Source organism: Odontesthes bonariensis, chromosome 18 (assembly GCF_027942865.1).
Source record: "Odontesthes bonariensis isolate fOdoBon6 chromosome 18, fOdoBon6.hap1, whole genome shotgun sequence".
In the NCBI taxonomy this organism is placed as follows: domain Eukaryota; kingdom Metazoa; phylum Chordata; class Actinopteri; order Atheriniformes; family Atherinopsidae; genus Odontesthes; species Odontesthes bonariensis.
In genome coordinates, this window is record NC_134523.1 from 22278431 (window position 1) to 22303119 (window position 24689).

Below are 24689 nucleotides of genomic sequence, written 5' to 3' on the forward strand. Positions count from 1 at the left end.
GCATCAGAACCTCTAAAGAGCCAGTGGACAGATTTAGTTTTTTCTGGGAAAGTGACGACAGAACCGAAGAGATTTGTGTATGTGTGCGCCAAACATTTCACCGATGAATGTTTCCAGAACTTGGGCCAATACCGAGCCCAATAAGGGAGAGCCCAGACACGCTGTGGAGGAAACTAATTTCGGCCGCATGTATTCGCGATCTCATTCTCTCGGTCACTACCCACAGCTCGTGACCATAGGTGAGGTTAGGAACATAGATTGACTGGTAAATCGAGAGCTTCGCCTTCTGGCTCAGCTCCTTCTTCACCACGACGGGCCGGTGCAGAGCCCACATCACTGCAGACGCCGCACCAATCCGTCTGTCAATCTCCTGCTCCATTCATCTCTCACTTGGGGAAGGATCTCATTCCCGAGGGTAAGTAACTTAACACTATTATTGCGTTGCTTTCCTGTATGTACAGTATAGTTATATAGCTTGTTACCACAAGAAAAGGTTTGTATCGTTAGCTATGTCGCTAATAGCATCTGCAAACTCTTATCTCTGTCAACTGGGCTGTTGGAGGTGTTTGCATGCCCATGAGATGGTTAGCTCGCTCATTTTAGACCAAAACCTCCTACTTCAAGCTTCCTGAAGAAGAATGAATCCGCAAATTCAGTGCATTTCATCACGATAATAATTCATTCATGGTTCCAGCGCTAGCGCTACGTGCATCTTTGCAAACCAGAGCAATCAGATGAGAAAGTCAAAATCCTCACTCCTGCTTCCCCTTCACGCACGCCTTTTTTTGCTGTGTCTTGTGTAGCGCTTGATGTTTGACTGTGTTAGGAGCAGTGTTGGTCAAGTTACTTTCAAAAAGTAATTAGTTATAGTTACTAGTTACTGCTCCCAAAAAGTAAATGAGTTAGTAACTCAGTTACCACATTGTAAAAGTAATTGGTGTTCTATAACATTGTTATGTTCTATAACATCTTTAACATCAAATATGTTTATATTAACTGATTGAATTCATTCAAGGTAAACACAAGAAACTTGTGCTAAAGGAAAAATATATATATAAAAAATGGGCCAGACTCAGTGAATATTTCCCTATACTCCCTATATAGAAGATATAAAAAGACTAAATACAGTAATTTAGAACATTCGGTATTTATTTGAACTCAATAGATTGCAGCCTGCCATATGATGCATAGAAATAAATTAATAAATAAATTTGACCCGAAAAATCGAGTGTTGTTTGTTTTCGAGTGGCTCGAAAGTAGCGCGTGCAGTGAGACAGCGTGAGTAGGGCATCCGTACATCCCCACCCCTGCTCCCTCCAGCTAGCGTGCAGCTGATGTGTAGCCTAAAGCCTACAACCAAATTGTAGTAACGCGCCACTTTATATTCTCAGTAACGATAACGGCGTTGTAACGATGGGGAAAGTAATTAATTAGATTACTCCGTTACTGGAAAAATAATGCCGTTAGTAACGCCGTTATACTTAAACGCCGTTACTCCCAACACTGGTTAGGAGAGTTGTTCAGTAACTAGTTCGTCATATTGTCAAAGTAAGCTCATTTCAACAGGTTTCGCTAGTTTTACGGCATAGGGCTGCCGTGCCATCTATGTGCCATAGCGATTCACAAAACATTTGCACAAGGTACCACGCGCGTAAGTAAAGCCACACCCCCACCCTCCGCTTTGGATTTAAAGCTCCAGACCCTAAACAGCTCATTCTGAGGATCCTAAGGAAAGCTCATTTTTGGGACTGGCTGTAATTCTGCACCAAGGCAGAATTTTGGGGGAAAAAACTCAGATACAGTATAAGGGGACCACTAAAACCTATAAAAATATCTAAAAGTGTTGGGAAGCTGACCAGAGCGGCATAAGTAGGAGGCAAAATCACGGCAGTTTGTCCAAAAATCACCCCAAGGTGTTTATTTACAGGTGCCTGCTTCACGTGTAGCAAAAATATATATTTACAACAAGAAATATAACTGAACAGTTATCTTAGTTGAACTAAATCAAACTCAACTTAGAACTAAACCAAAAAAAAAAAAAAAGAAATTAAATCAAATGTACATTGCTACACCTGATCAGCACAATAGTTGCACTCCCACTCCTCCCTCGACAGACTAAAAGCCACTGCTTAAATAGCTTCACCTCACTGGGCACTGCCTCCTTGGTTGTACCAACAGAGGAGGTGAATCCACTGGCTTTTAACTTCACCATTTCAGTTTTCCACAAGTCACAATTCATACACATTACAGTAAAAACACTCATACCTGTTTTACTTCTTCATCTACATGTTAATCATACAAAAGTAAATACCAAATATCCATCCATCCATCCATTATCTTCCGCTGGTCCGGGGATTGGGTCGCGGGGGCAGCAGCTTGAGCAAAGAGACCCAGACGTCCCTGTCCCCGGCCACTTCCTCCAGCTCTTCTGGGGGGACCCCGAGGTGTTCCCAGGCCAGCCGAGAGACATAGTCTCTCCAACGTGTCCTGGGTCTTCCCCGGGGCCTCCTCCCAGTGGGACGGGCCCGGAACACCTCACCGGGGAGGCGTCCAGGAGGCATTCTCACCAGATGCCCGAGCCACCTCATCTGACTCCTCTCGATGCGGAGGAGCAGCGGTTCTACTCCGAGCCCCTCCCGGATGACCGAGCTTCTCACCCTATCTCTAAGGGAGAGCCCAGACACCCTGCGGAGGAAACTCATTTCGGCCGCTTGTATTCGCGATCTCGTTCTTTCGGTCACTACCCACAGCTCGTGACCATAGGTGAGGGTAGGAACATAGATTGACCAGGAAAATCGAGAGCTTCGCCTTCTGGCTCAGCTCCTTCTTCACCACGACGGGCCGGTGCAGAGCCCGCATCACTGCAGACGCCGCACCAATCCGTCTGTCAATCTCCTGTTCCATTCGTCCCTCACTCGTGAACAAGACCCCGAGATACTTGAACTCCTCCACTTGGGGAAGGATCTCATTCCCGACCCGAAGAGAGCATTCCACCCTTTTCCGGCTGAAGACCATGGTCTCAGATTTGGAGGTGCTGATGGTCATCCCAGCCGCTTCACACTCGGCTGCGAACCGCTCCAGTGAGAGCTGAAGGTCACGGCCTGACGACGCCAACAGAACCAAATCGTCCGCAAAAAGCAGAGACCCGATTCTGAGGTCGCCAAACCGGACCCCCTCAACGCCCTGGCTGCGCCTAGAAATTCTGTCCATAAAAATTATGAACAGAATCGGTGACAAAGGGCAGCCCTGACGGAGTCCAACCCTCACAGGAAACATGTCCGACTTACTGCCGGCAATGCGGACCAAACTCTGACACCGGTCATACAGAGACCGAACAGCCCATATCAAGGAGTCCGGCACTCCATACTCCCGGAGCACCCCCCACAAGAGTCCCCGAGGGACACGGTCGAACGCCTTCTCCAAGTCCACAAAACACATGTAGACCGGTTGGGCGAACTCCCATGCACCCTCCAGGATCCTGCGGAGGGTATAGAGCTGGTCCACTGTTCCACGGCCAGGACGAAAACCACACTGCACCTCCTGAATCCGAGATTCGACTATCCGGCGGATCCTCCTCTCCAGTACCCCCGAAAAGACCTTACCAGGGAGGCTGAGGAGTGTGATCCCCCTATAGTTGGAACACACCCTCCGGTCCCCCTTTTTAAAGAGGGGGACCACCACCCCGATCTGCCAGTCCAGAGGCACTGCCCCCGATGTCCACGCGATGCTGCAGAGGCGTGTCAACCAAGACAGCCCCACAACATCCAGAGCCTTGAGGAACTCAGGACGGACCTCATCCACCCCCGGGGCCTTGCCACTGAGGAGTTTTTTGACCACCTCGGCAACCTCAGCCCCAGAAATGGGAGGTCCCACGTCCGAGCTCCCCAACTCTGCTTCCTCATCGGAAGGCGTGTCGGTAGGATTGAGGAGGCCCTCGAAGTACTCCCCTCACCGACTCACGACGTCCCTAGTTGAAGTCAGCAGAGCCCCGCCCTCACCATACACGGTGTTGACGATGCACCGCTCCCCCCCCCTGAGCCGCCGGATGGTGGACCAGAATCTCCTCGAGGCCGTCCGGAAATCGTTCTCCATGGCCTCCCCGAACTCCTCCCAAGCCCGAGTTTTTGCCTCAGCAACAGCCGAGGCTGCGTTCCGCTTGGCCTGTCGGTACCCATCAGCTGCTTCCAGAGTCCCACTGGCCAAAAAGGCCCGATAGGACTCCTTCTTCAGCTTGACGGCCTCCCTCACCACTGGGGTCCACCAGCGGGTTCGGGGATTGCCGCCACGACAGGCACCGACCACCTTGTGGCCACAGCTCCGGTCGGCCGCCTCAACAATGGAGGCACGGAACATGGCCCATTCGGGCTCAATGTCCCCCACCTCCCCCGGGACATGGTTGAAACTCTGCCGGAGGTGGGAGTTGAAACTCCTCCTTACAGGGGATTCCGCTAGCCGTTCCCAGCAGACCCTCACAATACGTTTGGGCCTGCCAGGTCTGACCGGCTTCCTCCCCCACCAGCGGAGCCAACTCACCACCAGGTGGTGATCAGTTGACAGCTCCGCCCCTCTCTTCACCCGAGTGTCCAGGACATACGGCCGCAAGTCCGATGATACGACTACAAAGTCGATCATCGAGCTGCGGCCTAGGGTGTCCTGGTGCCAAGTGCACATATGGACACCCTTATGCCTGAACATGGTGTTCGTTATGGACAATCCGTGACGAGCACAGAAGTCCAACAACAAAACACCACTCTGATTCAGATCGGGGGGGCCGTTCCTCCCAATCACGCCCCTCCAGGTCTCACTGTCATTGCCCACGTGAGCATTGAAGTCCCCCAGCAGGACGAGGGAGTCTCCCGGAGGAGCACTCTCTAGTGCCTCCTCCAGGGACTCCAAAAAGGGTGGGTACTCTGAACTGCCATTCGGTGCATAAGCACAAACAACAGTCAGGACCCGTCCCCCCACCCTAAGGCGGAGGGAGGCTACCCTCTCGTCTACCGGGGTAAACCCCAATGTACAGGCGCACAGCTGGGGGGCGATAAGTATGCCCACACCTGCTTTACGCCTCTCACCGCGGGCAACTCCAGAGTGGAAGAGAGTCCAACCCCTCTCGAGGAGGCTGGTTCCGGAGCCCAAGCCATGCGTCGAGGTGAGTCCGACTATATCTAGCCGGAACCGCTCAGCCTCGCGCACCAGCTCAGGCTCCTTCCCCAGCAGAGAGGTGACGTTCCACGTCCCAAGAGCCAGCTTCAGTAGCCGAGGATCAGACCGCCAAGGTCCCCGCCTTCGGCTGCCGCCCAGCTCACATTGCACCCGACCCCCATGGCCCCTCCCACGGGTGGTGAGCCCGTAGGAAGGGGGACCCGTGTCGTTTCTTCGGGCTGTGCCCGACCGAGCCCCACGGGCACAGACCCGGCCACCAGGCGCTCGCCGGCGGGCCCCACCCCTGGGCCTGGCTCCAGGGGGAGGCCCCGGTGACCCGCGTCCGGGCAAGGGAACACGGTGTCCATAAATATTATTCATCATAGGGGTCTTGTGAGCTGTTCTTTGTCTGGTCCCTCATCTAGGATCTGTTTGCCATGGGTGACCCTACCAGGGGCTTAAAGCCCCAGACAACATAGCTCCCAGACTCATTGGGGCACGCAAACCCCCCCACCACGATAAGGTGACAGCTCAAGGGGGAAATACCAAATAAACCTAAATAATATCTTAACCTAATGTGTCTCACCTTCCTGATGTGGACTAGTCTAATGACCTCCGCCAATCAAGTTTCACAGAATATAAAAGCAGAAATATTGCAGCACTTCCTCCCTGTCTTTGAGCACATGGTGGTTATGGTGAGTAGCACACTTATATGTTCATTTAACTGATTCTAAGGAAACATAAATCAATAAATTATAATTGAATTTAACAATACTTGTGAGTGTTTATTTAAATCAAACATGTTGAACTATGAAATATAACCAAACATAATACAAATCACAAACAAACCCGGGATAGTCTATCTGTAAAGTGCTGATTACTGATAGTAAAATGATTGAAAACAAACAAGTATGGTGAACTAAAGATGCTATTAATAAATTAGACAAATGGTCTCATCCACTTTGTCACAAAAAGCCTCCATTTATTTTCATGCCATAGGACCTTTAAGAACTGTTCTGCCTGCTGTCCTCGCGGGTTGAGTAGTGCTCGTGGAAGAAAAAAGTGCACTTATTTTTGCACGCGCCACCTCAAAAACTCGGTTTCTATGCTGCACGGTTACCTTCAGACTTCTATTGACTGTGAAACTGAGCCTGGAGGTACTGTCTTTGGAAGATTTTGGAAAACTCAGATGGTCGCGCAGTCCTACAATGTTGGAGGCTGTCCAGCTTGATGAAGCCAGATCTATTCTTCCATGTGGTTTTACCAGGCTCTGAACTCTTATAATTCAGTTCCGTTTTATGTTCTTGTTTGTCCTATTAAACCTGGTCCTCTCTCATACTGATAAACCACTGGACGGACTCCACAGTGGGTCCGAACTCTGGATTTCACCACAACCTGGTAACTGTCTTTAGTTAACTAACAAAGTGCTGTCTGTAAGTGAAGATGAATGACAGGGGAAATTGTGGACCTCCCGACGACTTGATACACGGTAAGAGGCCTTTTATTTTATTTAACCCGCTAATTAGTATATTTCAGCTTTTAAAAAAATAAATTAAAAAAAAGCCTGTCCAAAGGTGTTATGTCTAACTGAAAAGTGATCATTTTAGTCACTGAGGACATTTTATCTCTGCTTTTGTGATTCTCTCTTACTTTGCCTTTTTCTTATTTGTGGTTATTTTGAGTAAGTTGTGACTTTATTGTGATCTACTTCACTTCGTGGTTGTTTTAAATCTGTAGCTACAGATTGGTGGTCTTGTGTCTCTTTCGGCAAACACATTTATCTAAGCCATAATGTCTATGATCTTTACTACCAGATCTCACATGTTTTCACTATTATTCTGCGTGATCAGATTTTTGTCGACATTTTGAATGTGATACAGTTGTGCGACACAAGTTTACCTGGGTGCAGACTTCCAGACCAAACCGCGGATTAGCGCTGCTTTATCTCCCAACTCAGGAAGATTTTTACTGATATTAGACTTGTAATTTACTTCTAGACTGAAACGTTTTATAAATGACTCAATAAAATCAATTACAACATGTGATAATAAGAGCATTTTGCAAACGATTTCTCGTTACCATTGTTTTTGATCAGGCATCTGCGTAGTCACCTAATGTATTGAAAAGCCAGCCCCAGGTGAAGGTATATCAGTACCTGACCTGACACCAGAGAAACTTTAACACAAACAGCTGTCAAAACAAACAATATAGTGTAGTGCTCTCAACACTGACGGCATAATTCACTTTCTTATATGTGTTCTGTTATCTGTTATGTTGTTGGTTCATCGTCTTTAATGTTGTGCGGTTCATTGTCTTGAATGTCATGATGCATTTAATAATTGCGGTCTCTTTAAGAGATCCGGTGACGTTTCATGATAACAGCTGTTCTGTTGATGCGCGAGCTGTCAGTTGGAACTGTCAGTTGGAACTGTCAGTTGGAACTACCAGTTGGAACTGTCAGTTTTTGGTCAGTTAATAAACGCGACTCACAGAGTCTTAATGTGAGAAGTTTTCGGCTCATCTTTTCGCCTAAAGGCAACTTCCACAATAGACGATTTAATATAACTTCACGTAAGCTTCCAACGTAGTTGAGTTTAACACGTTTCCTAAATCTTTAATCATTTAACGGCAAGTGACTTAAAAACGCTACCAACAGGTGTTAACATTATGTTTTAATATGTTTATGTGATGAGGCCAAAGTTCGTTCATGTATGCTTTCTATGCGGAAGTGGCTGAAAATCAGAAGCACCTGGAGAAATCTCTTTGATTAAACTGACTGCTAAATCAGTTCTTTGCAGACATTTTGACTTTTTCCAGTTTTGATAAATAAATATTTTTACTTTATATATTTACAGATTTGCTTTTTTCACCATATTATAAACATTATTTCGGTTTTCCAGCAGGTTCTTGGTCTGTTCTGGGGTCTCCTACCAATTGGACATGCCTGTAAAGCCTCCAAAGGCAGGCGACCAAGAGGCACCTAATTTGATGAAAAAAGCCAACAGAACTTCCTCATCTGCAAAAGTAGAGATGCAAGCCTGAGATTTCCAAACCAGACAGGCTCCTCTCCCAAACTACACCTTGAGATCTTTTACATGAATACCACAAACAGGACCGGTGGCGAGGGACAGACCTGACAGAGTCCAACGTAAGCCGGCTTGGCTTTTCATCCGTTCGTATATTTTAAAGAGTTTTTAAAAACTTGAAAAATGGTGCTTGCTGGCTGATTATTTCACAGCCAATGCTCATCATCAAAGACTGTAAAATAATCAATCTCATGTATACCTCACTGATATAACAGTCACCTGAACAAACTCTCTAAATTTGGTAAATTTTCTTGTATTTATTTCTTTTTTGCATGGATTCATTCTGTTATATACATGCAGTTATGTCATACTCTTGATGTTTTCGGCTATATTGCTTAAAAGTAACTCCAGTTATATTGTTTAATAACCAGAAAATTCCAAAGATCCCTACCTCCCTGTTTTCTCTGAACTCCTCCTTTCTTTTTATCTCAATTTTCTGCAGATGAAGGTTGTAAAGTGTGTGGTGGTTGGTGACTTTGAAGCCCAAAAGACCCAGCTGCTCATCGCCCACACCACAGCCAAGTTTCCCTCTGAATACGTCCCCACGGTGAATCACCTCTAACAACACAAACGAATAAATCAACACACTCTTCACACACTGTAGCGAGGTCATCGTGACTGACATGAAAGTAACATTTGGAAAACACACATGGAGTTTTAATCGCCAAAGCTGTTTCAGTGCTGGTTCAGAGCCACAGCCTAACTTGGAACCAGTTCTTTCTGTTTCGACCCCAAAAGCACCGAAAATTTGGTGCTTCAGCAGTAACAAGTCCTTGCTTTTCCAGGGAAAAGATGCGCTCATGTCAGAGGTTGAGGGTGGAGTTATGGAGACTAACCAGACCAAGTAAAATGTTGAGACAGCCATGTTTAAAAATCCGGAGCCAGTGTAGCATCTGGTCCACTTATTGCAAGAAAGAACTGTAGAAAACTGACTTTTAACATGACTGTTAAAAAAGTTAATATTTTTAACATCTGTGAACGCTGCTGTTTTCAACTGAAAGAAAAATACATTTGAATTCTGAACATTGTTGGTTGTCATAGGATTGCTGTCTGCTGGTGGTCACATATGGTGCATCCAAGATTAAAACTGTCTGCTCATCTCTCTTAATGTCCCATTTCCCACTTATGTATTAGAAGCTTGATGTGTAAGCGACTCCATGGTTTCTACACTCTGATATAAAATGTGGTTCAGACTCACTTAAGCTCAACTGCTCATGCAACCTCTGGCATTTTGGTTTGTTACAGTCAGAAACCAGCTGACTCATCAAGTTCAGGCCAGGCGGTCCACTTTATTGGTGTTCTGCAAACCACCACAATATACTTCTTTTTGTTCATTAAAGTAATACTATGTAACTTCTCAAAAAGCCCATTATGGAGCTCCCCTTGGGGCTTGGAGGTAATGTACGGTTACACTGTCGTAAATACAACACCCTTTCGCTTTCACGTTTGTTGACGAACCGGCGAGGAGTCAGAAGGTGCAAGCTATGTCGACCGAGAAGGTAAGAGTAATCAAATGTACCTGGGAGCGTGAGAGGGGTCTATTTGTTTTTGCGGTAGGTGTGCCAGGAAGCAAGTCGAAGTACTTCCGCTCAGCTCCTGGGCCGGTCCAGCAAAGTTACATAGCGCAGTTTTTTTTCAACTCAGACCCCTGAAGGGCATAGGAGACAGGCCAATCGTAATATTAAAACTCATTCTAGCCGCACAATTTTTTTCAAGCTGTTATTTTAAGGTAGAAATGTTACATAGTATTACTTTAAGTTTACAGTTTTTTGATGGGTTTTTTCTGTTATTGTTTCTCAAATTAAATGTATAGATTTGAAGAGTTATTGACTTGCTATCATGAACAATAATAGGACAATTGGATTATATGAAATGACTCATAGATTGACATATTAAATGTAAAAACCAGTTATCAATTCAAAGAAGATTCACAGCAGTGTAAAGAGGAGTGCTTTATGTGGTTTCCTCTCCTGCAGGCCACGTCGTCCGGTTTATCTGGAGCCTGTCTGTGTATACAAAGCCTCATTAAAACCTAGCAAGCATCTGCAGGCTACAGCAGCAGGTCTGCATGTTGAAACTGTGCTCTGCTGATATTCTGACCCTGCAACTTCCTGCCTGAGCTCACCTCCATGTTCGCAGAGCTGGGGTTAGCAGGCATGTTGGGACCGTGCTGCTTCTTATGCACATGGCAGCAGCCTGAAGGTATGAGAGGGATGAAACATTGAGCTCAGAAGTTTAACAGATTTTCTTATATTGAGAGCATTGAGCTTCATTTTACACATTTTTTTTCTCCCCAGTCCATTCAGTGATGGGGACATTTAAGGCCACTGTAAGTAGTTTTAACCCAATTACACAAAAATGCTGGTTAACTTTATTTTTGGCTGGATGAAGGAAAACGGTTTTATCACATTTTTATACCTAACACAGTACACACAATAACGAAGACCTCAATCTTGGCAGCTGTGCAGTTGTTTACTGCCGTTATCAAGGAGACACTGCTGTCAATAAAACAGGCCTGATTTTAGACATGAAAACGCTTTGCACATCTCTGATTTATTCAATGAGTCAAGTAAGTGTGTTGCTGCTCTCATTAAGCAGTGATGAAAGAACTGACCATAAAATCAGGTACATCTTCCTGTGTTGAAGCCAGAAAAGTAGCTGCTCAGAAAAAAACGTGAAACGACTACAAAAACTGGTCTCTGACTGATGCATCATTTCTATTCTACTCAGGCCTGCCAATGTGCAAGAGTTCAGCATTCAAATTGGCATGATTTCATGTTCTGACACGCCTGTATACTGACTGTATAATGGACAAGTTAACTGTTCCCGGAAACCAAAGACACTACGTTTGTTTTAATTGAAAATTACATTGTGAGACATGTACTGACACCATTTTTCAAAACTTAATCCCATCAGGGGTCCTTACAAGTGTAGCAAAAAATTGTCGTATTAGCAAGGTGCTAACATGCCTCTTAAAGCCTGTATTATTTCATGAATGTCTGTAATCATTTGACTTTTTAAAAACCTTTTACTTACCCTTTTCCTGCTTCCACTCCACTTGTTTTCCAACCCACGTTTCATCTCCTCACCCTCTGCCACTTTCAGGTGTTTGACAGCTATACCGTGACCGTGATGATCGGTGGGGAGCCGTACACTCTGGGACTGTTCGACACTGCAAGTAAGAATATTCTACACATTGAATTTAATTGAAAATACTTTATTTATCCCTTGCGGGAAATTCCTTCGCCACAGCGCTCCAGTGCACAAATTACAGATTAAATAGATTAAGATTTGTCTTAAAGCACAGCTCTTGTCTCGTTCATATTGGATGAATTTTGGGACCACAAGGTTCTGGGATTGAAGAAGTCTTGTGGGACGTTGGAAACAATAAGGTCCGTCTGATTAGGCAGAGTTTTGCTATTAAAGGCTTTGTATGCCATCTGAAGAATTTGATATTCTATTCCAAATTTTACAGGAAAATAATATATAGAGCTAAAACAAGAGAAATGTCCTCTCTCTTGGTGGTACCAGCACTCGGGATCAACTGAAGGAAGGGAGTTATTTGGGCATCCAGCTAAAATGGTATTATAGTAGTACAGACCTAAATGTGCTGAATAGTTCAAAGAAAATGCATTTCTTATAATATTGCCACTGGGACACATACATAGAAAGAACAGAGTGCATCCAAGTCCAAAACCCTGTGGAACACCATAACTAACTGTTGTATGTGTGGAGTTTACATCATTTACATCAGGGGTGTCAAACTGACCTGTAAAAGGGCCGGTGTGGCTGCAGGTTTTTGTTCCAACCCTGCAGCAGCACAGCTGACTTGTTTCATTCAATCAACTGAACTGGTTAAGACCTTCAGTGCAGACAGTTCAGTTGATTGAATGAAACAAATCAGCTGTGATGCTGCAGGGTTGGAACAAAAACCTGCAGCCACACCGGCCCTTTCACGGATCAGTTTGACACCCCTGATTTACATGAACCCCGTGGCTTCTGTCTGATAGATATGACTTAAGCCAGTCCAAATTCTTTGCTGCATAATTCACAGATCAGTGATGGCTGAAGCAAAATGATAAGCAAAGGCAGGAATGTATTAATAGATGAGCAACTGTTTTGATATATTATGAGATTAATAATCAAACCAACAGAAACATTTTCATCTCATTCATGCTGCCGCTACTTAAGTTAAGCTCATAGTGTTTGTATCTTCTCCTGGTAGATCAGGAGGACTATGACAGACTACGACCCCTCAGCTACCCCCAGACTGATGTCTTCCTCGTCTGTTTCTCCGTTGTATCGCCTTCCTCCTTTGAGAACGTCAGAAAGAAGGTGCAGAGTTTGTTTCTGTAGTTTTTTTTTGTGCATTTTTTTCAGTTATAACCAGCTTGATGGAAACATCTGAAATTAAAAAATGAACAACATTAAAACATTTACATTCAACTAAATGCAATGAAACCGGTTCTGCTGAAGTTCCTTCCTCTACTCTGTCTCATACTTGTTCAAAACTGCAACCGGAAGAGGAGGCAAACATAAGTGGGAAATTTAGATAAATGTGCAATTTATTAAAAATAACATTTACGTGTTAAATTCAGCATCAGTAGTGTAGGGTATAAAGGGGTTTTTAAAGTTTAAGTAGAGCTCAAAACTAAAAAAAATAAAATGCTGAACCCGTCAAAAGCAAAGCAAGGTGGTGACAGGTGATCCCTGTCCACCAAGTGGCTTCAGCATGGCTTCAATTCTACAAATCTCACTTATGCTAATTCCAAAGTTGCTGGAAGTACGATGGAGGGATTCAAACCACTGATCTTCTGTTTCCAGGGAGGCAACAATACCTCTTCACAATATTTTCTCAGAGATCTCAATTCAGCAAAGCACCGACTCAAAACAAATCTCATCTCTGCCTGGGAGCATGAGTGGGACGGCAGGTTACCGTGGAGAGGAGGAACCCCCTTTTAACTGGAAGTTTTTATCTAAACGGTAGAGATGGAGTCTGCATCCTAAACCCTTAATGACAGCTGGCTTCATAAGAGAGGAGCCTGATAACTGAAGGCTCTGCCTCCCATTCTTTGTTTGGAAACCGTCGGTCCACAAGTAAGCCTGCAGTCTGAGAGTGAAGTGCTCTGTTGGGAGAATAGCGAACCGTGAGATCTTTAAGACATGATGGAGCTTGGTCACCGAGAGCTCTAGATGTAAGTAGAAGAATCTCAAATTCTGCAATAATTCCCTCCTGCTGGTTCTCATCAGAATTCTCAATGCAGCGTTTATGGATCAACTTGAGCCTTTTCAGAAAGCTAACTGAAAGGAAGACTCATTGTTAAGAGTACAGAGCAGGAATGACTGCTGACTGAAGACACCTGTTTTATTTTTCACTCATCGCTACTTTTTTCATTTTATGTTTCATGTTTTTCTCACTATGTAGAAGCTGTGCGATGTCGGAGCAGCTTGTGCAACATTTGTCTTTACACAATCAGCTCCAGGGCAGCCAGAGCAGTCCCCACCACAGAACCAGCCTTCTTTTTCAGTTTGCTCAGTTTCTTTGAACAAATAAATGGCTGCTAAGCAGATTGCACTCTTCACCAAAGACTTATGGAAGATATGCAGCATCTTGGTGAAGTCGCTGAAGGACTTAAACATCCTCAAGAGACACAGTCTGCTCTGTCTCTTTTGTAAACAGCCTCCATGTTGCATTTCTAGGATAATCTTTTTTCTAGTATAACTCCCAGGATTCTTCCACCTAAAATCCTCTCCTCAGGTTAAAGATGAGGCGATGAGGGACTTCTGATTGAACACCTTCCCACTGTAAAAATAACTAGTAACTAGTAAAAATAATTTAACTTCTTTATCTTTATCTTGGAGAAAAAAGAATAATCTCATTAATAAAGAAGACATCAACTTTAAAGAGTTTAAAATCTAAATTCAGTATCTGTGCTGTGTGTTACTGTAGTTTGTAAATCTACAAACAAAGAGCCCTGACCAGGAGCTTGTCTGTTGACAGTGGGTTCCAGAGATTTCCCACCACTGCCCAGGAACGCCCTTCCTGCTGGTCGGGACTCAGATGGAGCTGAGAGACGACAGCACCACTCTGGAGGAACTGGCCAAGGTGAAAGGGAAAGCAGTGACCTATAAGAGTGGAGAGAAACTGGCCCGTGAGCTCAATGCCATCAAATATATGGAGTGTTCAGTTCACATGCAGGTACAGATAATTCAGAGCACGAGAAATGTGTCGCGCCAGGTTTTTCCAATGAGAAACAGGTGTTTACAGATGTTAAAGGTTATATTATTAAAGAGGCTCTTGAGTAAAGGAAATGTCTTTCACAACATTTCACATTTCCCTGAATTCAAAGTGAACTCATAGGTAAACAAGTGGATAAGGGAGGTATCAGAGGGGGTGTGTTTGAGTGTGGAAACATGTCATTAACTAGATTCATTACAAGATGAGACACATCTGGGCCTGGCTGACTTCACACAGCTGCAACAGCATGAACATCACTGAATCAAAGTGTGTTACAGAAAAGGTTTTGTAAAAAACAATATAATACAAACTTAAACTTTACTTATACTGATTGCCACTGAGAAGAGGGGGGTCATCAGTGGTGTCATGAAGCTTTCTAAGAAAAGCGAAAAATCTAAATTTCACAGATTAGAAACAGCCATTGCAAAAGCATGATCACCTCTACTTTTGTGTTTAGATTTGAGAACGCGTAATAGCTTGTAGCTGATCGTCAGAGCCTCCGACATGAAGTATGATATTAAGATTCTTCTAGATGGAGCGGTGCCAGACCATTTAGAGCTTTAAAAAAAAACGGCAATAAAGTCAATAGAACATGGCCAACGATGGTGGTTTATGAACACACTCTTTTGTTGGTTAGAAAAGACATACTAAGAGCAGAACTAATAAATGACCTGACTTTCTAAAAATATTGTTCTGTGTATATTTACTACCTCATTGAACAGGATAAAGACTCCTGCTCCATTCTGCATTGCACGGTTATGTGCAGGCAAAGGTTGTACGTTGTCGTGGGCAACAGGGGGTAATCTTTGCAATGTGTTCAACTGTTTTTTTATTTTTTACCCCAATGTGAGGAGACGCAGCGAGGAGGCCTGCCAAAGTCGCTTTTCTTGATGTTGGTTTGGTGTATAGGAGCCCAAAGAGACTGCACCAGAGCATGTTTAAAAGCAGCCAGAACACAGCCTATCATAAGAGACATATGTGTTCACGCAAGAATAAATGAGCCAACAGTATCCAAAAGCCTCTTTTAGTAAATCGGAAGAGACACTATCTGAGGAACAATCTGTAGGCTGCAGATGTTATTTAGAAAGATGTTATTTAGATATTTTTAGAAAGTCAGGTCGTTATTAGTTCTGCTCTTAGTATGTCTTTAAGATCACATTTGCTTTTGTGTATCGGGATGAACAGAAAATGCTCGGAAATCCTTGAAAACCACAGAAGCATGTTTTCCGATGTCATTAAACCTGCCCAAAGCAATTTGTATATCAATTAATTACCAAAAGAAACAATAAAAATATTGATTAGCTGTGAGGAGAAGAGTTGCATATGCAGTTTGAGACCCGTTCTGGAATAAAACCAGAGATAAAGCTGTTATAAAAGCTGCAAACATGTTTTTTTCCCCTAAATTTTAAGATGGAGTTGAAACATTGTTGCAATGTTTAGGATTTTTCTTTCTTATTCCGACTGCTTCCTCTCGAGTCTCTCTTAGCTCAAGGTCAAAAATTAAACTCATCAGTGTTTCTTTTTGTCTAATCCTAGAACAGTTTGAAGAATGTATTTGATGAGGCCATCCTTGCTGCTCTGAAAATCCAAAACGACAAACCCAAAAAGGGCTGCATCCTCCTATAGATGCCCGAAGAAGAAGAGGAGGAGCAGTCGTTGGAATCGGGCAGGAAAGAGATGAACCTAAATGGGAACAGAGGGAGGGTGGGTTAGATCAACATAAAAAAATCAAAAAAAAAAAAAAAATCAAAATCAAATTTATTTGTATAGCACATTTCATGTACAAACAGTTCAAAGTGCTTTACATAAAATAAAAGCATTGCAGCAGGGAGTGCAAGAAGCATTAAAAATACATAAAAGAATATAAAGAGAAACAAGTAAAATCATTTAAATGAATTTAAAATCAGGCAACAGTCTAGATAAGTTAAAAGATATTTCATGCATAGACACATGAGAAAAGAAATGTTTTTAACCTGGATTTAAAAATGTCTCCATTTGGTGAGAGTTTAATCTCCACTGGCAGTTTGTTCCACTTATTTGCAGCATAACAGCTAAATGCTGCTTCTCCATGTTTAGTTTGGACTCTGGACTGGACCAGCTGACCTGAGTCCTTGGATCTAAGAGCTCTGCTTGGTTTATATTCTCTGAACATATCACAGATGTATTTTAAGTTAAAACAGTGCCTTAAGCTTGTCCTAATATGACAAACACATTTGAAAAACGCTAACCAGAAAACCGGTTTTAATAATAAGAGAAACAGGTTGAGTTGGAGTGAGGTTTGAACCTCAGATTTGTTGAAGGTACAAGCAATGAAAGCAGTCACGCCTGCGGCTGATACAGGAAACCATATTTCTACACAAAGGTTTGATTTCACGAGCTCAAATGTCCTCATAAGCTTGTAATAATACTTAATAGCAAAAAAAACAAAAAAAAGCTCTACATTGAAAATTGAAATTACAAAGTGGTGGGCAGCTAGTTATTAGTTTTCTTTGTCCCGATTCTTTGCTTTACATGAGCAGAAATGCTCATGTACAGTCCTGCTGCTGTAAAATATATGTTGATGTGGGATATGTATTCCATTACTGTTTAATCAGTTTTCATTTTCTTCTGGTCAAATGTACAAATGTCTATTCTGTTGTAGTCAAGAAGAAAACATCGCATCAAAGACGAGGATTCCTTTCCAAAGCATTGCAGTAGAAAAGCATCATTTCAGTGTTTCCTTTTTTTTTTCCCCTATGCGTTCTGGACTATTTCAAGTATCTGTGTAGCTTTTCCATTCATAAGATTGAATTTAAAAGAATGGGAGAACAATGTAATTTTTTTTATGCAGGTGTTGTGCAGATCAGAAAAATGCTAAATTATGTGAATTATAAAGGCAGTTGTACATCTAAATTAAGTTTAAAACCTGTTTTATTGAAGAAAAGATAAAGATGAAAGCATCACATAAAAAATGCATGAAATACAAGAAGTGTATTGTAAACTCATGAAATTCATGAAATGAACTGATTATTATTAGAATATTATTATATAAAAGAATCATATTTATAGAGCATAAATCAAGCCAACTGTGAATAAAAGGGCATTCAATTAAAAAGATGTTTTGTTCAATTTGAGATACTTATTTGTTTATCTTATTTTTGAAAAGAATGTTTTAATTGTTATTTAAAGCACTCAGATAAGTGTTGAAAGAATTTTCTGATTGAATTGATCATTAAAAACCCACATTCACTGTTAGCAGCTATAAGGTTGATGCAGTATTCGTCATTGAACACTAGGGGGAGCTGCTCCACTGGTTTTGGACGGCCTCAGTACATACAGTATGTAAATGACCTGAGCTCTTTTTGATTGGCAGTGTAAAATGGATCCTTCAGACAGACATGGCATGGAGGCTGAGAGCTGCTCGTTCCTTTGTCTGAGTGATGGCAGCGACCGAGTGTGAATGAGACGGGGAAAATTGTAACTCTTCACGCACCACAACCTGACCTCTGCTTTGCTCCCGTCCTCTTCTTCAGACCCTTTTTCCTGTCTTACATTTCTCGTTACATTTTCACCTCTCATTTCTTTTGTTTGAGGTCTTTGTGTTCGAGCCCTTTCAGCTGCTCCAAAAACACTCAAGTCAGCTTTCTTTCGCAACAGTTTCTAACCACAGTGCCCACGGGTATGAAGTGCAGGGAGGTATTGTCATTATTTCACCATCTTTTCTGGTATTTTATTCACACCTCTCCCTCTATCGTCTTTATTTGGGAACACAGCTTTCAGACACAAAGCTGGTTTAGGTTATTATGCTTTTACGCAAATACACACAGCCCAGTCCACTTAAAAACTTTCAGCCCCTTTCTTTTTTATGGTTTAATCTTGTTTCCGTTCCTGAAATCCCTTTAATGTGAAGCAGCATAGCCAATTCTTAAAGAATATAGTGAGCTAGATTTGCTGTCTGCTGGTCTGAGGCTCCTGATCAGGGCATGTGTACAGAATGTGATTTAGAAAAAATATGTTGTCCACATTTGAAAAGAATCGAATCAGTTCAGTTAAGGAGCTTAAGATAACATTTCCTGTATGACCTCCAAAGGCCAGCTCACGAATAGGACTGGAAACTGGAAACTTTTTGATAGAGCTCTAAATCTTATCAAACTGGGTGTCGGATCTGAACTGATCTGAGCCTGTTGGACTGTTTCAGCTCTACCATTCGGGTGACTCAGTATTTATCCCGGTTGAATTGTGTTCTGTTCATTTCTGGAAGCTGAATCTGAGATAAAAAAAAAAAAAAAACTGCAAGGTGTCATTTCATGAGAAGAAAATGAATGAAAAACTGACAGAAATAAAACTGTCATGAACGTGTTTTTGTTTCTTTTGGCCGCAAATTCTCTAATCTAGAGAGGGGGGAAAAAATCAGGTTTCATTTGAATAACTCTCATTGATAAAACCCAACTTTTTCAGTTTTTAAGCTCAAACTGTGATGAACACGGTGCAACTTTTTAATGTAGTTCTGATGAAAGCCTTGAAGTCAAATTTCATGTATGTCCAAACTTATTTCACTTAAAGGTGAAACAAGGCTAAGATGGAAGTTTAAAACTGATGTTTAAAACCGTTTTCAGGTTAGTTTCAGTTTTAATTTGTGCAACTTGATGAATCATTGCCAACTTATTGTGTTTACGTGGCGGCCATCTTGTCTTGCTGCTGATTCTGTGTTTGACACTTTGACTGCTGTCTGTCCCAAAGCACCTCACTCTCTGTTGTCCATTGGTTTGGCTGATGAATATTATTGGATGTCCATCTGACCTCATTATAAGTACGTTGCCACGGGCAACCAGCATAGAGGCGAGGGAGGGAGGGGTGAGGGATGGGAGGTAGTTGCATTATGGGAAAGAAACCTGACCTCCCTCTTTATTTTCCTCTTTTTTTTTTTCTTGACTTTGAGGACGCCCACATATGCGCATACACATGCACACACGTGAACACACGTGCACGCATGCAGTCACATACACAGTTTGTTTAAACAAAGATACATTAGAGTGGAGGCGTCCAGCCTGTTTATTGTGTCTGAACAACACATTTGTTTGTGGGTGAATGTAAAGAAAAAAAAACACAACATGCACAGATACACTTGCACACACTGTCTGTTATTGTTGAAAAGAACACCAGCGCCGGCTGTGTGTGTGTGTGTGTGTGTGTGTGTGTGTGTGTGTGTGTGTGAGTGCGTCCCTACTAGCAGTTTGTACATTTGTCATGTAAACTGCACAAAGAGATAAAGTCAGAGCGTAACGGAGACAAAAACAATGAAGGACACACAAACATGTTCAGATAAACTGCCAGTAACAGGATGAGGATACACCTAACGGAACATGCGACTTAGATAGTTTGTTTTGTGTCTGTGGTCTGTTTCCATGATCAATATCTGTTTTGAATTAGTCGTACAAACATTTGGCCACAACATGGTGCCTTTAGTTATGAGTAATATTTTTGGAACTTCTTTGCGAATGGTTGCATGTTAAACATACGCATTTACAACCAGCATGCAACTTGTTTTAAGCACAGTTGTTTGTGTGGTGTGTTTTTAACCTCAGTCTTTCAATGCTCCCTCTGTGTGTGTGTGTGTGTGTGTGTGTGTGTGTGTGTGTGTGTGTGTGTGCGTGTGAAATAAAACTTTATTTATTTTACCCTGAGGGTAAAATGGCCCATTAGTATCTATTACTTACCTGAACTTTGCGTTTATTTTGTGTATAATTTTACACTCTTGATGTTGTGTTCAGTGTTCAGTGTTGTAATCACTGTGATGTGTTTGTGCATCTATTTTTACATATATCTGTATCAATATATATTTATATGTGAGCCTGCAAACTTTCCAATTTTGGCTGTTTATGTATATTTTGTGGAATAAATACGCCCTTTTCTTGGTTCGTATTTAACGGTTATGAATCGCATGATATTCCATACGGCGTATACTTTTACGTCATGTATCTGTGTTTGTATTCTAATGTATGTTTTTTTTCTAAGTGCTTATTTGGGGATTTTCCTCTTTACTGAACACTTGCATATTAAACCGTATTCTTCTTTGTGTGCTTTGAGTAGTTTCTTCTGCTTCTAAGCTCTTGCTCATGTGTGCCTTTATTTAAACAGAGTATACTTTTGTGTGCGTGTATCTGAGTGTGTACATGCAGCTACATGCATTGTATGTGTGGATGTAAACCCGTTAGCCTGTAATTTTGTGCATCTCTGTGTGTTCATATATACAGTACCGTGAAGCGCACACACTCAGTGCCTTCATCTCTGACATAACTGGTTACCATGCATACAGTGCGACTCTGACTATTATGGGGTGTTCTTTGTTTTGTCACGACGTGCCCTGGTATGGAACAGGAGGGGGGAGGGGAGCAGGGCGTGTGTGTGTGTGTGTGTGTGTGTGTGTGCGTACGCAAATGTGTGTGCGTGAAGGAGGGGGATTCATATGTGTGTGAGGGGAGGTATATGTGTGTTTTGGTTTGTGCTGGGTGTTGCAGGGAAGGAGTGCGTGTTTGCATGTGTGTGTTGAGCAGGGGATTGGGTGGGGGATGGGTGTGCGTGTCTGCACGGGCGTGCGAGCATATAATGTGTGCATGAGAGAGTGAGACAGTGCATGCATGTGTTTTTGAGAAGGTAAGATAAAATGGCGGCTCGTGTGAGCGCCCATGCAGGCCTTTAAGGTTGACTGTAAAGTTTCTCCATTCATCTCGTAGTGACTTCTTACTTTTTTTGTAATTGTGATGCCTCAGACTTTCTTTGTTGTTTTGTCATTTTTAGTCATTTGTCATTGTGACACACGTCACAAAACTTCAACACGCTCAGCGAGCAGAAACTGTCCACACCTAAACTTTGAGAGTCCAGTTGAAGGACAGAAGAGATGCATCCTTTGGGGGGGTGAGAAGCCTCAAACTGGATTATAGGTCTTTTCCATGCTGTCGCAGCACCCGGATGTATTTTTTTCCCCCATTTTTGGAGTCTTATTATAGTAGGTGATGCCCCATCTCAACATTCTTGGCACTTGAGGCTCTACAGCTCAGAATGAAGTTCTTACATTTTGTATAATCAATCTATTATACTCAGCTGGAGTAAGAAGGGGTTTCAGACACTATCCCACCTGTTTCCAAGGTTCATGGAGAATAGAAAAAAAAGAAAATAAGATTTGTTGTATACAGAACTTTCTTTTTTTGCTAGACTGTGTTTTGGCTTGTGCTTCCCCTCCAATAAAACATGCTCCAAAGAACATTTCAAATTAAGCAAATATGAAAAAGAGAAAATAAAGAACCGGTCATATACATCCACTGAAACATCAACACATGTGGTTGATTCAGATGGTGTAAACATGTCACTGAGAAGGAGCCTCTCTGTACTGGATGTTGAAATGTTGGCCATGAGTTTCTTTTTATGTTATCTAGCAAAAGAGTTCACCTGTGTTACCTGCCGCCTCTGTGTGTGGCATAATCAGCTGAGTTGTTGCTAAGTCACAAAAACAACATATCAGTCCATTCGCGGGAATCTGGAGATCTAAACACTGTCGAAGTGTCCCAAATGAATTATTTATATTTTTTTATCTTTCGGTAACAATAACTTATCTATTGAATGATTTATACTACCACGATATATAATTTCCCTTCAGGGATTAATAAAGTATTATTGAACTGAATAGAATATCAGTCGCTAAGTTATGTGGCAGCCTGGCAGAGAGGTAAATGGTTTCTAAGAGAAGACATGGCTGGCGGAATATTTTGTGGACTGTGGCAGTATCTGTCAGCAGGAGCTGCTACCTTCTTAAAGAGTACCAAAGTCAGTGTAAGGAGGTAGAAGGGGTAGTGGTGGGATGAATCGCAGAACTTCAGTATCTAAGTCCTCCTCTTGGCCTGAACACTTTACCTTACATCTGTGTTTTCCAAAGGTTAGATGCCCATTTTCTTTTAGGAATGAAAGAGTAATGGTCATTGAGCCCTCAATCTGGGTATTTGCAACCATGTGAGTGGTTTGATAGTTACCACTCTTTGATCCCTAATAGAAAAGGGACTCTAATCCTGGAAAATGGAGGGGAAAGGATAAGTGGTGGGTCCAAATTGAGAAAATTGGGACTGTGTCTGAGACCAATGTTTAACTCCCATGTTTTTTCTCCAAGTTTCACCTTGGGAATCTTGCTTCGCGTCCTTTGTTATCCCCATGTGACACAGATGCTTTTTTTTTTGTTTCACTTTGACTTAGTTTTTTACCACTTCCTCAAAGTTAGGGGAAAAAAAAAAGTTTCAGCCTAAAATCCAACATTTAACAAGGATAACCCTGAATAAATATGTTAAAGTCTGAAATTTAGCATTTGGAGTAATTTACCACATGACCCTGCTGTTTTAGCTAACTAAATGAGAAATCCATCGGTTTGTTTTTGAGATAACCTGCTGACAGGCTTACAAACTAATGACCTGCTTGAATCATCCTAATGACAATGAACCAATAAGGCTGCTTTTAAAACTGCAGGAACTTAATGATGTGCAACCTGAGGCTCTCCATTACCTGAATGTTATTAGGATTACTTTTTGGGCTTTGGCTTTTCTCTGTATCTTACTGATGAAATCATTGAACAAGCGCCATCATGTTTATATGTGTGCATATTTTTGCTTTCCATTGTTCCTCATCACTCTAAAAGGTACCACTACAGCAAAAAGCTGAGTAATGCATAGGTATGGTTCTGTAGTGGAAAAGCGCGGATGTCAGCAATCCAATTTTCTTATTTGACAAACATTTGCTGATGTTTTGCAGTTATTGTTTTGTTTAAAACTTCTTCCTGAGGTGGCTTACAAAGTATACCAGGTTAAGAAAGTTATCGAGGGATGGGGGAAATGAGAATCTGACTCCTAAATGACACAACTCAGGGAGTGTTTCCTCACATATGACAATCTGTTGAGTGCTGAAAGTGGCAGACGAATGCAGCTAACATCCAAAAACTGTGTAAAGACATGACTAAAAGAGAACTTTTTTTTAACACAGGAGACCTCACAGAGCAAACGCATTGTCATCTCTGCCCTGTCCTTCAGCTACAGCATCATGGCTCCATGTCTGCACATCCTCCCATCAGCCCCTCAGCTATTGATTTTTTTTTTTTCAGTGAATAGCAAGTACAGCCCCATTCGTCCTTGCACCATGACTTTGACATTTTTAAGCAGCTGCAAACATATGATTGTGTCACAAGGTGATTTCTGCACCTGCAACATATATCAAAGCCTGATTTGAAATGTGTATGAAAGACAAAAACAGTTTAAATGAACAAGAACTTTGGGTGGCTCAGGGATAAAAGACTAGAATATTCCTTAAAGTATCTCTGAAAGCAGATATAATCTGGAGCCTGCTGAGTGTATGATTTTGCAAGAACCCTTTGATTGTATATTGAGATCAGTTTCCAAAATGAAAGCATCTGGTCTGAATTAATCAAGCGTGAACACCTCTGTACAGATGAGACACACAGAACCTGGTGGCTCTGGATCACCTGGATTGAGTGTTTAGAGTCCTGGAGAATGCTTGTATCCATAATTAGAAACAAGATCAACAATTCTATCATCACCTTAATAAGGGTCATAAGCCCCATTAGACGAAACCAGCGAGTAGAGTGTTTACACCGTTGCATCTAATTTACACTAATGAGAGTTGAATATGGAATGTCAAGTCAAGCTTTCATATGGAACTAAATCCTAGTCATTGACCTGTTTGTCATCAACATTTCAGAGGATTATGCTGTAAAACTAAATATCCCTTTTGTAATATCAGATCATTCTGATTTCTATCTGACCGCAGCACAAGGAGCAGACTGTAAGGAAAGGTCAGCACAGCTCAAGTCAAAGCCTAACAAATCTGAACTGTGACTGGAGCCCAAATGAGAACAGCACTGTTGTCCCACATCGTTAATTCACTGTAACACCATTACTCCAACTTATTTTGACTCGTACAACAATAGGTGAAAATGACTTTTATTTTTTCTTACTGATTTAAAAGAAAAAAAATCCCAAAGTATCATTTCTTTCCACACGGGCTACTTCTTACTAGCTGTTCTATTACCTGGACTTCTCCAATTTAGCCAATTTGCTTAGGAAACATGAATATTTAAACATTTTTAACAGCCACGTCTCCATCAATGTTATTTTACGCATGGCTTGAAGTATTACAGATATAAACAATAATAAATTAATTAATTCTTAGTTTTACAAGAAGTTCAGTCAAGG

At 42.2% G+C, this 24689-nt stretch overlaps 1 protein-coding gene across 1 annotated transcript; it reads left to right on the top strand.

Moving 5' to 3' along the window:
• Positions 1 to 8670: 8670 nt before the first annotated feature.
• On the top strand, positions 8671 to 16092 carry LOC142367198 (cell division control protein 42 homolog). The gene is made up of 5 exons (XM_075449156.1): positions 8671 to 8775; positions 11334 to 11406; positions 12454 to 12563; positions 14230 to 14427; positions 16003 to 16092. The coding sequence occupies exons 1-5, from the start codon at positions 8671 to 8673 to the stop codon at positions 16090 to 16092; spliced, it is 576 nt and encodes a 191-aa protein (XP_075305271.1).
• Positions 16093 to 24689: the final 8597 nt, after the last annotated feature.